This window comes from Neolamprologus multifasciatus, chromosome 22 (genome assembly GCF_963576455.1).
Source record: "Neolamprologus multifasciatus chromosome 22, fNeoMul1.2, whole genome shotgun sequence".
NCBI classification, from domain to species: domain Eukaryota; kingdom Metazoa; phylum Chordata; class Actinopteri; order Cichliformes; family Cichlidae; genus Neolamprologus; species Neolamprologus multifasciatus.
In genome coordinates, this window is record NC_140459.1 from 34,565,615 (window position 1) to 34,578,047 (window position 12,433).

General features: G+C 41.8%; 1 protein-coding gene and 1 long non-coding RNA gene across 5 annotated transcripts in view; one reads left to right on the top strand and one right to left on the bottom strand.

Annotated features, from left to right (window-relative positions):
- LOC146493891 (protein NLRC3-like) overlaps positions 1 to 12,433 on the top strand; it is a 73,964-nt gene that overhangs the window by 5,454 nt on the left and 56,077 nt on the right. The window contains exons 5-8 of one of the 4 annotated variants that reach the window (XM_085149677.1): positions 1,287 to 1,463; positions 3,202 to 3,378; positions 5,744 to 5,917; positions 6,601 to 7,250. In XM_085149677.1, the coding sequence (XP_085005803.1) occupies positions 1,287 to 1,463; positions 3,202 to 3,378; positions 5,744 to 5,917; positions 6,601 to 6,610 (538 nt within the window). In that variant the 3' untranslated portion in view covers positions 6,611 to 7,250. Of the gene's footprint in view, positions 1 to 1,286; positions 1,464 to 3,201; positions 5,551 to 5,743; positions 5,918 to 6,600; positions 7,251 to 12,433 lie in introns of those variants that run through there. The other 3 variants (XM_085149678.1, XM_085149679.1, XM_085149680.1) reach the window with 3 other exon arrangements.
- Positions 8,515 to 10,189, bottom strand: LOC146493892 (uncharacterized). The gene is made up of 2 exons (XR_014872123.1): positions 9,334 to 10,189; positions 8,515 to 9,253 (listed from the first exon to the last, which is right to left on the bottom strand). It is a non-coding gene; the product is annotated as an uncharacterized LOC146493892 (long non-coding RNA).

The following is a 12,433-nucleotide window of genomic DNA, read 5'->3' on the forward strand; positions in this document are numbered from 1 at the left end:
TCCACCATGTTTCCACTGATATTGATCCTGTTCAATGACACGTTTCATATCAGTGAATATGTTCTTCAGGACGTCCACTGACATGTTTAAGTGTCCTGCTGGAAATCACTCAAATCATCCATGAAATCCATGAAAAATCCTTTTAGTGTTTCTAACTTCCCCCTCTGTCCTCTCTCTCTCTCCATCCTCCTCACTGCTGCTTTCACTGATAATCACACAAACATCGTATTCAGCTACAAAATAACAATAATATCATCTGATGATCATTATTATAAGAGCAGGATCCATATTTGATATCAGAGTAACACACTGATGGTTATGTGCAGTCATCATCAGTGACTGTGGCTCAAACAGAAGCTCTCTGATTGGTTGCTGACCTTGGTCACCTGTCCACTCTCACCTGTGTGTGTTTGCTCTCTCTTTGCTGTCTCCATCCTCTCTCTCCTTTCTCTCCCTCTCTGTCTTTGTACCGTCACTCAGGTCCAATGGAAACAGTGACATTTACAAACCAATCAAAGACAAACTGATCCATGTCAGGTGATAACAATATTCAAAGTGAATACAGGCTGCTGCTGGACACCGACAGGTGACATCATTTTGACTTGCTGTCACCTGGATCTGGACTCATAAACACTGAAGCCCTGAACAGGAATACAAATCATTTTCTGCCAACTAGCGACACACCAGTAGATAATGGCTCAGAAAGCTAAAATGAGCCAATCATTTCTGTGTTTAGTTCCTGAAATCAGATCTGATATCAGCAGCTCTGAGTTCATTCATCATTATTGTCCAGTGATGAGATTTCTGCTCCGTTTGGTAACAGTCAGCAGGTTTTTCCTGCGTGTGGACGTGAACAGTCGTACCTGACAGCAGGTAGCAAACAGAGATCATCTTTCCAGCTGGAACTCTTCACTGAGCTGAACTCATTCAAAATGTTCTGGATTCAAAACAGGAAACAGTCCAAATGTGTGTCTTCACTCTGACTCTGGATCAGATCTCACTGACAGACTGTGGACATTATGGAAGCCTAAATGTGACACCATCTTCCTCCTTCATCTGCAGATTAAAGCCAAACAAAGATTCTCATTAAAAGTCTGCAGGTCTGAGAGAGACTCAATCGTTGTGTCATGTCAAACACAGTAAGAGGAGCTGAAGCACAGATGTGAAGAGCAGATTCATCAGATTATGACCTCACTCTGTTTTGTCTTCATATACATTCAGTCTGTGTTTATAATGCAGATTTTCTGCTTTTATAATAACACATTTTATATTTTCTATCATCACAGACTGACTCTGTGTCGACTCTCAGAGACTCACTGTGAAGTTGTGGCCTCAGCTCTGAAGTCCAACCCCTCCCATCTGACAGAGCTGGACATGAGTAAGAACTACAACCTGCAGGATTCAGGTGTGAAGCTTCTGTGTGCTGGACTGGAGAGTCCAAACTGTCGACTGGAGACTCTGAGGTGAGTTCACTGACTGCGGCTGTTGTTGTTTTTCTATATTTCAGGTCTTTGATTGATGTTTGAAACTTTCTTTAGTTCCTAAATGTTCAGGATGTGTCTGAAGACAAATGTGAAGAAGTTTGAGTGCTTTCAGAAATGTTGTCTTTCCAAACGACTGAACAACAGTTTTTCCTTTTGGCTCCAAACAGAAGTGACAGACTTGAGCAGGGTTCATTTAAAGGCTGACAGAAGTGGAGTGGTGACGGGGAGATGTTTGACAGGACAGTGTTTCAGCCTCCACAGGTTCATGTTGTGCTCCATCAGTCAGTGAAGATGAAGTCAGTGCTGATGAGGCTGTAGAGTGTGTGAGGGATGTGAATGAGGATGATGAAGATCTGATGATAGCAGATAAAAACAGGCTGCAGAGACTTTGAGCCATACAGGGCACACAGTGTGTACAGAACAGCTGAAATCATTATGGAGGCCTCACTGGAATATGGAAGCATCACAGTACAGCTTCAGTGAAGCTTTAAAGTCTCTGATATGAGATGAGAAATGAAGCAGCCAGAGCTTTTTCATGAGTGGAAATCCACGGTGACTGTGAGCTGCTGCTACAGCCTCCAGATTAGCCAGCAGCTCATCCTGCTCAACATTTTCTCACCAACTTTAATGGAAGTGTGATGTTTTCAGCTGGAGTGATGGTCAGGGTGGCCTCCCTCTCCTCTTCTTCTCCTCTTCCTCTTTCATTTGTAAAGCCACTTCTGCTGCTTTCATTCATGTGGAAGTCCTGTAGCTGAGTTTGGGAGAGACTAACAGCCTCGGCAGCAGAGGGGAGAAAGGCTGTAACACCACCACTTTACTCTGTTCTACCTGTCACATCATTTTATCAGGAAACAAATATGCTCATGTTTTTACTATGTTTGTCTTGAAGATGTAAGAAGATCACATGGTGCTTTTTCTTATTGTGTTGGTTTGTTTCCTGTCTCTTGGATGGAGCCCAGCTGTGCGTGGCCCCTGGGCCTGTGGTCAGAGTGTGTGCTGGATAATCCGGCCCAGGATGAGGCCAAACTGACATGGGATGAAATGTCTGTCACATAATTGAGCTTAGTGTAGTTTCATTTCTGCACAATTTAAAAACAACCCAAACTTTGTTCTGTCTTTTCTATGTTATACTGTAGACTTTCTTTGATACTGTGTCCAAAAGGAGCAGCTTTTACTTTGAAGGGGAGCCATCTCTGTTTCCTCTTCAGGTTGGATGATGGAAGCAAATGAGTGTGTGATGTTCTTTCAGTGTTGCACTTTGTAGACGCTCCCTGAGCACTGGTCTCACAGCCAGCTGCACATAGAGACCAGTGTTGTTAGTCCAGGTCAGAAGATGACTTGTTGGAATGAAAATGAGCTTGTAGTTTGTCTGCTTTAATAATGTGACTGGAAAAAGGTGTTGGACTTCAAATATGTCCATTTCTTTCACACTTCACCTTTAAAAGTGAAGCCTTGTGGTTCCTGGAAGGAAAAACACGACTTTTTCAAGTCTTTGTCCTGTTTTTATGATAAATGTACGACTTTAATGTGAAACATTCAGAGTTTTTTCTCTTGTTGTGTTTGTTTGAAGCTGCTTCCTGTTGGCTTCAGCTGTTTGGAGTTTCCATTTTCTAAACTTCTACATTCTGAACCTTCTTCAGCTCTGAACAGATGATGAAACACTGAATGATTTCAAGCACTTTGTCTAATAAACTTACATCTTTCATTCTTTATACAGATTGAGGCGCTGTGGTTTGTCAGAGATCAGCTGTGATTATCTGGCAGCAGCACTGAAGTCCAACCCCTCCCATCTGAGAGAGCTGGACCTGAGCTTCAACTTCAACCTGCAGGATTCAGGAGTGAAGCATCTGTGTGGTTTCCTGGAGAGTCCAGGATGTGGACTTGAAACTCTGAGGTCAGTCAGCATGTTTTAGTTGTGCTGAGATGAATATGATGTGAAAGTTGTGCTGACACTAAACTGCAGCCATCAGGCTGATATTATACTGATCCACACTGAGGATCTTCATGTTAAAGTCTGTTTTCTTCTTCTCTGGTTTAGTCCATTGACTGCAGCAGAACAATGTTCACATTTCAAACCTTCAAAGAAGAAGAAAAATCCTCCACTGGATAATTCACTGTGAAACTCTCCATCTCTTCATTCCACCTTAAAGTCTGTGTGACACTGAAATCCAAAGCAAAATGTGTGTTTGCTTTACAGACAGCAGTCCAACACAAACATACACACATCATCCAAAACACAGTCCAACATCCAAATCTCCTCCACTGCCAGCATGAATGATGGGAAAGAGAAGGAGGAACACTCTGACATTCAGGGTTAGAATGAGTTTCATGAAGCAGACTGTGAAGATCAAAGCTGCATTAGAAAGCTTACATGAATGAATGAGTGGACAGAAGTGGACAGAGATCATCTGAAGCACTTCAAAGGCTTTAAATCAGCACATTTCTCTTTATTCTTTATCAACTCTGTTAGTTTCTCTCAGTTTTCTGTGGAATGAAGCTAACAGCAGGCTAATAAGATGCTGACCAATAGGTTTCTATTAAAGGTTGTAATTTGTATATGAAAAAGTGCTTTGGCTCAGCAGGGATCAGCTTACAGGTAGAATACAGCTGCTGGATGGGATTAGCATGTCATAGCTATCTACCAAACTGCTAACTGGGGGATTTCAGGCCATCTATGGATCATTTTTGCTAACTGTTTATTCAGCTTAGGCTCACAGGGCTGCAGCCTGTGCCCTAGCTGTCATAGGGCAAGAGGCGTGGTCCACCTGCACAGGTGAGCAGTCCATCACAGGGCCAACAGAGAGAGACAGAGAAGCACTCTCTCACATCCACACCTACAGCCAATTTAGAAGCACCAATGAACCTAAGCAGCATTTCATTGGACTGTGGGAGAACATCCAACCTCCACAGAAAGGCCAACAAGCTTCAACCTACAACCTTCTTGCTTTAAGGCACTAGTGCGAACCACTTTCCCCATTTCAGCCCAAATCCTGCATCTTCCTGTTTCTGACTCCAGGCCAGCTCCACTAACACTTTCTCATCACACACTGCCACCTAGTGGAGGAAGTCTTAGTTCCATTTGAAGCTTCAGATTCCAGTTAGTTCCTTTACAAAGAGGTGGAGGTGGTGGGGCCACAGCACCATCATCACTGAGTGCCATAGGACACTTAACCTTTGTTTCCATATGCTGGGAACTTCCTGTTGTTCCAAGGAGGACTGGAAAATGTGTGAAAATCTCCCAGTCAGTTCCTCACAGCACACTTCAATCATTTCCCTCCCACAGCATCAGGACCAGGGCTTTTTCTCTCTTTGGTCCCACTAAGAGATTTCCACACAGACACCTCATCAGTGGGACTCTCAGAGCTACCAGCCCTTTGCTACAATCACAAAGCTCTTCATTGAAATCAATGATATCAAAGCTGGAATCAAATGAGTCCAAGTCTTCTGCTGATTCAGCATCACATTCATCTTTGCTCCTTGTTCTGCATCCCCACCATGGACTTCATTCCTTTCCAAGCCAGCCTTGAGTGTCCTTTATTCAGCTCATCCTCTGCTTTACTTTTACACCTGATTTTAGCTGCTTTATCTCTCTTTCAACAAGTTTCTGTGCCTCAATCTTTTTCTTCTCTCCCTCATAACAAGACAGCTTCTTCTGCCTGAGAACATGTTGGAGTGATTTACTAATCCAGGGCTGCTTATTGGGGAAAATACTTCCTGTTTCCAAAGTAATCCCCATTTTTCCCAGAAAGAAATGTCAGTAGAAATCGATGATCTAAGTGAGAACATGAGCCTTTAAAAAGTCCCAGTGGGTGCAGTCAAAGCAGTCCCTCAGTCCCAGTATAGAGTCTTTGGTCCAGACTGGAACAACTGTGTGTCCAGTTTGAGCTCTCTTCAGTGCTGTGACCTGACAGACCCAGAGGGGCCATCACATCACATTTAGAAGCTCCCCTAATGGAGCCACAACACATGTCCAATACTTAGTCTGTCTTGTTGGACCAACTGGAAGAAATGATTCAAGGACTTAGTCACAGAACAGAGATTCAAATCTCCAAAATCCAACTGGCTGCATCAGGACATATAGTCTGAAACTCTGCACAGTTTCCTGTTTGAAGCTGCTTCCTGTTGGCTTCAGCTGTTTGGAGTTTCCATTTTCTAAACTTCTACATTCTGAACCTTCTTCAGCTCTGAACAGATGATGAAACACTGAATGATTTCAAGCACTTTGTCTAATAAACTTACATCTTTCATTCTTTATACAGATTGATGGACTGTGGTTTGTCAGAGATCAGCTGTGATTATCTGGCAGCAGCGCTGAAGTCCAACCCCTCCCATCTGAGAGAGCTGGTCCTGAGCTGGAACAACCTGAAGGATCCAGATGTGAAGCAGCTGTCTGATCTTCAGCAGAGTCCAGACTACAGACTGCAGACTCTGAGGTCAGTAGAGTGATGGAGTGAGTGGGTGGTGCTGTCAGCAGTATTGTACTAAACACAGTCAGTATGAAACAAAGATCCAGTGTTTCCTGTAAAGCTGCAGCTTCTCAGTGAAGCTGTGAGAGGAGAACGGTGACAGGCTTCAGATTTGGACACAAACACTTCCTGTTTCTGCCTTTTTGTCACCTTTATGGTCACCATAGTAACGGCTGACACGCTCTGATCAAACACTGTCAACAGCCAATCAGGTCTCTGAACAAAGCAGCACGCAGACCAATGACTGCATTCATTTCCAAGTTTAAAGCAGTGAAGAACACAGTCTGTAGGTGAGGAAGAATTTAGTGAGAGCAGATGTTTGGATGGAATTCCTCCAGTTAACAGCTGGAACGTCCATCTGGATTGTTGGGCTTGTTGTTGGGGTTCCTACAGAGCTCAGAGTGGACACACCAAGGTTCTTCTAATGAATGAAAGTCCAAACTCAAACTAGGAGGGAAAAACATTTCCATCAACTTCAATAAAATCCAAAGATTAGAGAAAGTGAAGCAACAATGAGTCCTAGTACAGTCCCAGCACTGAAGTCCCTGCTGCTCTTTATACTGGATGTGCTGCATCACTGACTGACAGCTGATGAAGAGTCTCTGGAAACACTCGTTTATCTCCTCTGCTCTTCCTCCTTCTCTCTGCAGGTGGAGATGATGGTAAACAGGACGGTGTGTGTGCTGAGAGAGGAGCAGCTGTGTCCTGATGATCCAGAGAGGTTGAAGCAGCAGCAGCTTGTGTGTAGAGACGCTCTGACTGGGCCATGTTACTCGGAGGTGGAGAGGAGAGCTTCATCCAGCAGTGACTGACAGAGGAATGAAGTGCAGATGACTGTCAGTGCTGCAGAGTGAACTGCTCTGAGAACAGCTCCACTGTCAGACACAATGTAGAGTCCAGCATCATCCCTGTGTGTCCCTCTGGATCTGACAGAGGATCATCAGTGTATCTGGACTGCTCTGCTGCTGCTCTGTCCTTCTACAGTCTCTGCACAGTCTCTGTCTGACTCTGGCTTCAGACCCTCCTGGATCAAACTCACCTGGAAAGACTTTCAAACATCACTCAATAGATTTGAATACAGAATATATTTGATATATACTGTAGATGTACTGTAGAGTTGCAGTTTGTCACTTGTAAATACAGTCTGTGAGCAGCTATGAGCTGAAAGATCTTTCTAGAAACACGAAATGTTTTGTCTCTTCTGTTGCTTTTTCATATATTTCCACAACATTAATATTGATCCCACCTGTCTCACCTGTTTCATGCTTTTATACATAATAACAGGACACGTGTGATCTGAGCGCTGCTGTGGTTGCTGTGCTGCACGTCTTCATTTAGATAACAGAGACATCTAGTGGTTCAGAGGGAGAACTGCAGGAGGTGGAGCTGTGTTTCAGCATGGAAAACTTTTTTATTTTTATCTTTTAGGCGCAGATACAAATATGACAAGTATCAGTGTACGATACAAAAGGTCAAATCAGTTAGCAGAGGGAACAGTGATCACACAGCAATGTAAGAATAGAAACATAACAGTGAATCTGGACATGTATACAGATGGAAGCAAACAAACAGGATGTAACACTACATTAAAGCCACAAATGGAAAGAAAACAAACCCAAAGGAAAATATATTTGATCTCAGGAATCCAAATGAGATGCTTTAGAGCACGGGTCGGCAACCCTGGGCACGCGTGTTACAGCTGCCACGTGAAGGGTTAACTGATGGCACGCCCATAGCTGGACTGGCCATCGGGCATACCGATGGTGATTTTTCGTTTTTATGAGCCGATGATGTTTTTTTATTTCTTTGTAACGGTATAAACAATGAAAGGTGGTGGATTGGCCGGATGCTGGTCGATGTGTAAAAATAAGTCAGTTGTTTGGTGGTGGCTATGGCGGAGCTTCCACAGAGGCAGCAGGTGGATGAGGGAAAGGGGAGGTAGGAGGAGCAGAGACCCGAGGCGGCTTCAGGTAAGAAGTTATGAGCTGCAGTCTATCTGGGTCAGATATAAACCAAGTTTAGGTGGAGTTTATTTTCCTTGTGCTGACTTTTTACAGTCAGTTACAATAACTCGTACTGCGTGCTAGCTAGCATGACGGAGTTTCTATACAGCTGGGTGGGTGCTATGATGCTACTGATAGTGAACTTTACAGTGGCTTGCAAAAGTATTCGGCCCCCTTGAACTTTCCCACATTTTGTCACATTACAGCCACAAACATGAATCAATTTTATTGTAATTCCACGTGAAAGACCAACACAAAGTGGTGAACACGTGAGAAGTGGAACGAAAATCATACATGATTCCAAACATTTTTTACAAATAAATAACTGCAAAGTGGGGTGTGCGTAATTATCGTGTCATGGAAAAACACACTGCCATCAACTTCTGTTTTGTTTTTGTCAAAATCACTGTAATATAATCACTGTACCTTTATATACATGCGACTTATATTAATGCTGCTGCCCTCTTGTGGCTAAAGTGTAATTATGTTATTGTTATTAGGGAAAACATTTGAGAGTAACATGCCAAATGAGTCAGCACTTTGGCTTTAGCTCAAGAAATCCTCATTTTTATGTAAATGTCATCAGTTATAGTTGCATGTATTCATTATCATAATTTAACCTTTAATAATGATGTCCTAAATTGATTTTATGTAAACTAGACAATAATTTTATGGTTGTATTAAATAAAGACATCACTAATGAATTAACTATTTCAGTAATTAATTTAAAAAATGTGCATAATTAATTAAAGAAATATATTAATAATGAATTATCCATTAATTTCATTTAAAATGTTTCATTATTTGTTTATATACAATTCAAATGAGTTAATTACATATTTAATCAATTATTGGTTTGTTTTCTATTTTAATTATTTTACTGACACATTTAATGAATTATTTAATGATGTATTTATTTAATTCACGTTGCTACTCCTGGCCCTGCATCGGTTTTCATAAATACATTTTATTTGTCAGCTTCACCCATCAAAGTCAGGGGGCGGGGTTAATGCTGATCAAGTCAAAACCATTGCTTTGGTCTGGTGGGCGTTTTTTTAGTGGGCTTTTCTGTCACGGCCTGCGTGGCAGACTATGATGAGGGGAAGGAGGACCCAAATGCTGGACTCTTTGATGAGGTCAGTGCATTTATTTACAGTGATGCAAAATATTCCAAACAACAATAAATCCCCAGTGCGTTCCCGACTCTGACATGTCCTCTTGCCAGTGTTAGTGTTCTTTGTCTCCGCTCCTCAGTGTCTGAGCACCCCGTGCTCGCTGCCCTCTCGTCTCCACACTCCTCCTGGGGAATAAAGAAGAGGCAGCCGTCAGCAACGCCACAATGCGGCAGACTAACCTTAACTAACTTGCCAAGAGACTAACGTGAAGTTACGCAATGATCCAGCATCGGAGAGAGCTCCACCACACTCCTAAGTAGCTCCTCTGACGAGGCTTGATCAGCTGCAGGTGTGAGTAATTCTCCTCCACAGGTGTGGCCAGGCTCCTGGCTGACACACCCACACACACACACCTAGATACACAAACATGGAAACAGGAGACAGCAGCACCAAAAACACACATGTCCATAACTTCTTACAGGCCCTGGGTCACCCAGACCCCGGTCCCATGACAATTTCTCAAAGCTAAGTAGGCCTACACACCAGGGTTTGGACATGTGTGGACCCAAACTATACTTAAACTTTACCCTTTCTTGTGTGTCACCAAATACACTTTAATATCTTCTAGACAAGAATGTAGTGGCATCATCTTTAACCTCCTAAGACCCGAACTCCTCCGTGGCATTCATTTTTAATTTCTCTTTGATATTTGGGCTGATTGGGACCTGATGAATGTAAAAACAAAGAATTACCAGATTTATTTTTTTTTACCAAATTTTTGTTTCTGAGAAAAATGAGAGCCACATATGAGGATATTTGTCTAAAATCTCGATAGCACAGTGGCAGTATAACATCCTCGTAAGTGGATATCAGGCCCTTGTAGAGCAAAATTGAGTATTTTGGTCTAAACAACCCAAAATGTGATGTCCACATATGTGGACGCCAGGTCCTAGGAGGTTAAATATCTGCTCACTTTGTCAAAATGAACCTAATCATCTCTGATGAATTCAGTGATGTCTGCCAGCTCACCTTGCAAGTGGTCGAGCTTATACCGCCGACAACGTGGCACACAACTTGTAAACCCCCTGCTGACGATCAGCTCTTGAGTTATTTATGTTAGTTTCAACCAGGGGCGATTTTAGCCCATTTTTGGGGGTGCTTCAGCACCCCCAAAATGAATCAAAGCACCCCCAAAGCACCCCCAAAGATTTCTTACTTTTTTTTTGACAATATTTGCTGTTTGTGTGACACACTACTAAAAATATAAAAAGCATACAGTACTTTATTGAGACGGAGCATTTTAACAACAAAAGTATAGATAACCCCCCCTCCCAAAATGGTTTGTTCCAGCTCTCCCCTGCTCTGGCTCTAGCGCGCTTGCTGCCAGAGCGGTGGCTGAGACGCAGCGGAGCGGAGGTGTAAGTGTCTAGCTTAAAACAGGACATATTAGCTGCATTTAACCTTGAGTTACTCTTTATACAGTTAGGTAGGAGTCAGACCATGTTTCTTTTTAGCTGAAAAACATTACACCAGGTAACCTGCAGTGTTGAAAGCCTGTTTTCCAAAGATGTTTGCTACCCTACAATGCGTCCTGCTCTGAAGTAAAATCAGCTACATTTGACCGTCCTGTTGCTCCCATTGAATTTATGTAGCCTATTAAATCTAAAACTTAATATTGTAACCCTCTGTTGTTACCACTGTCCTGTTTGAAATGGAATGAGAGAAGGTGCTTATTTTGTCATATGTGCCGATATTAAACCCAAGGTACTAACTAACTAACTGACTGGATGCCCATTAACCTTATAACTCCTGTTGTGTGTGTGTGTGTGTGCGTACAGAGAGACAGCCGGGTTAATAATGGACATTAGGACGTTTTTTTCAAAAAAAGGAGCCACATTCAGGTAAAAGTGTAAGATCAAATGATCTGTCAATCAAGAATAATGTTGGATCAGTTTTCAATATTTATATCTTTTATTAGATGTTCATGTGGTTTGGTTATTTGCCTTTTGGTTGAAAGTACATTGAGAGAGGACTTTTTTATTAGTGATTTTAATAGTATTTTTTTCATATTAATGTAATTTTTTCATCTAATTGAATCTATTTGTGTATGATTGTCAGTCCAAAGAGGGAGAGAGGAAAGAGGGGAATGTGAGGAGAAAGTGAAAGGTCAGGAAGAACCAGGTAAGAAAACAGACAGGGAACAGTGACAGACACAACAGAAACTGTTAAACCTACAAAGAAAAACAAACTAATTTTACTCACACAATCTGTAAGTTGTGTTCTCTCTATATTAAAGCTGCTATACAGGATCTGCAATACAAACTGGGTTGAAACATTTTGACCCTCTTTAACAACATTCCAACATAACATTATCATTGATTTGGGAGATTAAAATTAATGATATATTTTTATGTGGTTCAGCCACAACTCTACTAAAACCTCAGCCAATAATAGGTAGGCCAACTTTTCAACCATCTAGTTGTCTGTATGACTGCCGCAGTACGTGCACCACCCGTACTGCGTGGAGTAAGGAGCTGTAGAGAGAAGCAGATGCTCTGTTTATATTCTAAAAATGTTTTAAGCTTGTTTCAAAGATTTTGTACTGCAGCTTTGAATGTTTTCCAAAAGCATACATACACATATCACTTAACACTTATGTTTCTCAAACCTTTTACAGTGTGTACTTTCTGAGAAAATGTCAAGCTCTCCAAAGTACCACTATGAAAGCATGAAACTAATAAATCTTACATGACAAAATTCCAATCTGTTACTAAAATGAAAAGTCACATTAAAAAGTAAGCGCATTAAGTCAGAATGAGCAGCCTAAGAACATGAAAATGTAGCAGGCTGACACTGAAACAAGAAGAAAAGGGAAGACAATGCTTAGGATATTTGAAATATGAATTTTGTACTTTTATTTGATCAAATTGTACATGTTTGAAGTATTTTTATTTTCAAAAATCATTTATGACTTTCCTCCAAGTACCACAATGGGGAGTTTATGTACCACTGGCAGTTTGAGAATCATGACCTTATATCATTAGACTTCATTCTGAACAGGACACCTTCATTACATTTTCCTAATTGTCTATATGATTTACTGTTTGGTTAATTTCATTACACAAGGAGGAGAAGAACAGGGAGAGACTCAGAGAGAAGACCAGGGAACGAGATGAGGAGAGGCAGACAGAACCAAACAGGGAACGAGATGAGGAGAGGCAGAGAGCAGCATTCCAGTCAGCAATCCAAAGGAGTTCAAGATATGGCTCTTGATTTAGGGGATAAGACTACTGGTCCTAAACAGTTGAAACTGTACCAGTACCCTCTCACTCAATTTTGAACACAAAAAAGATCCTTCCAAGAAC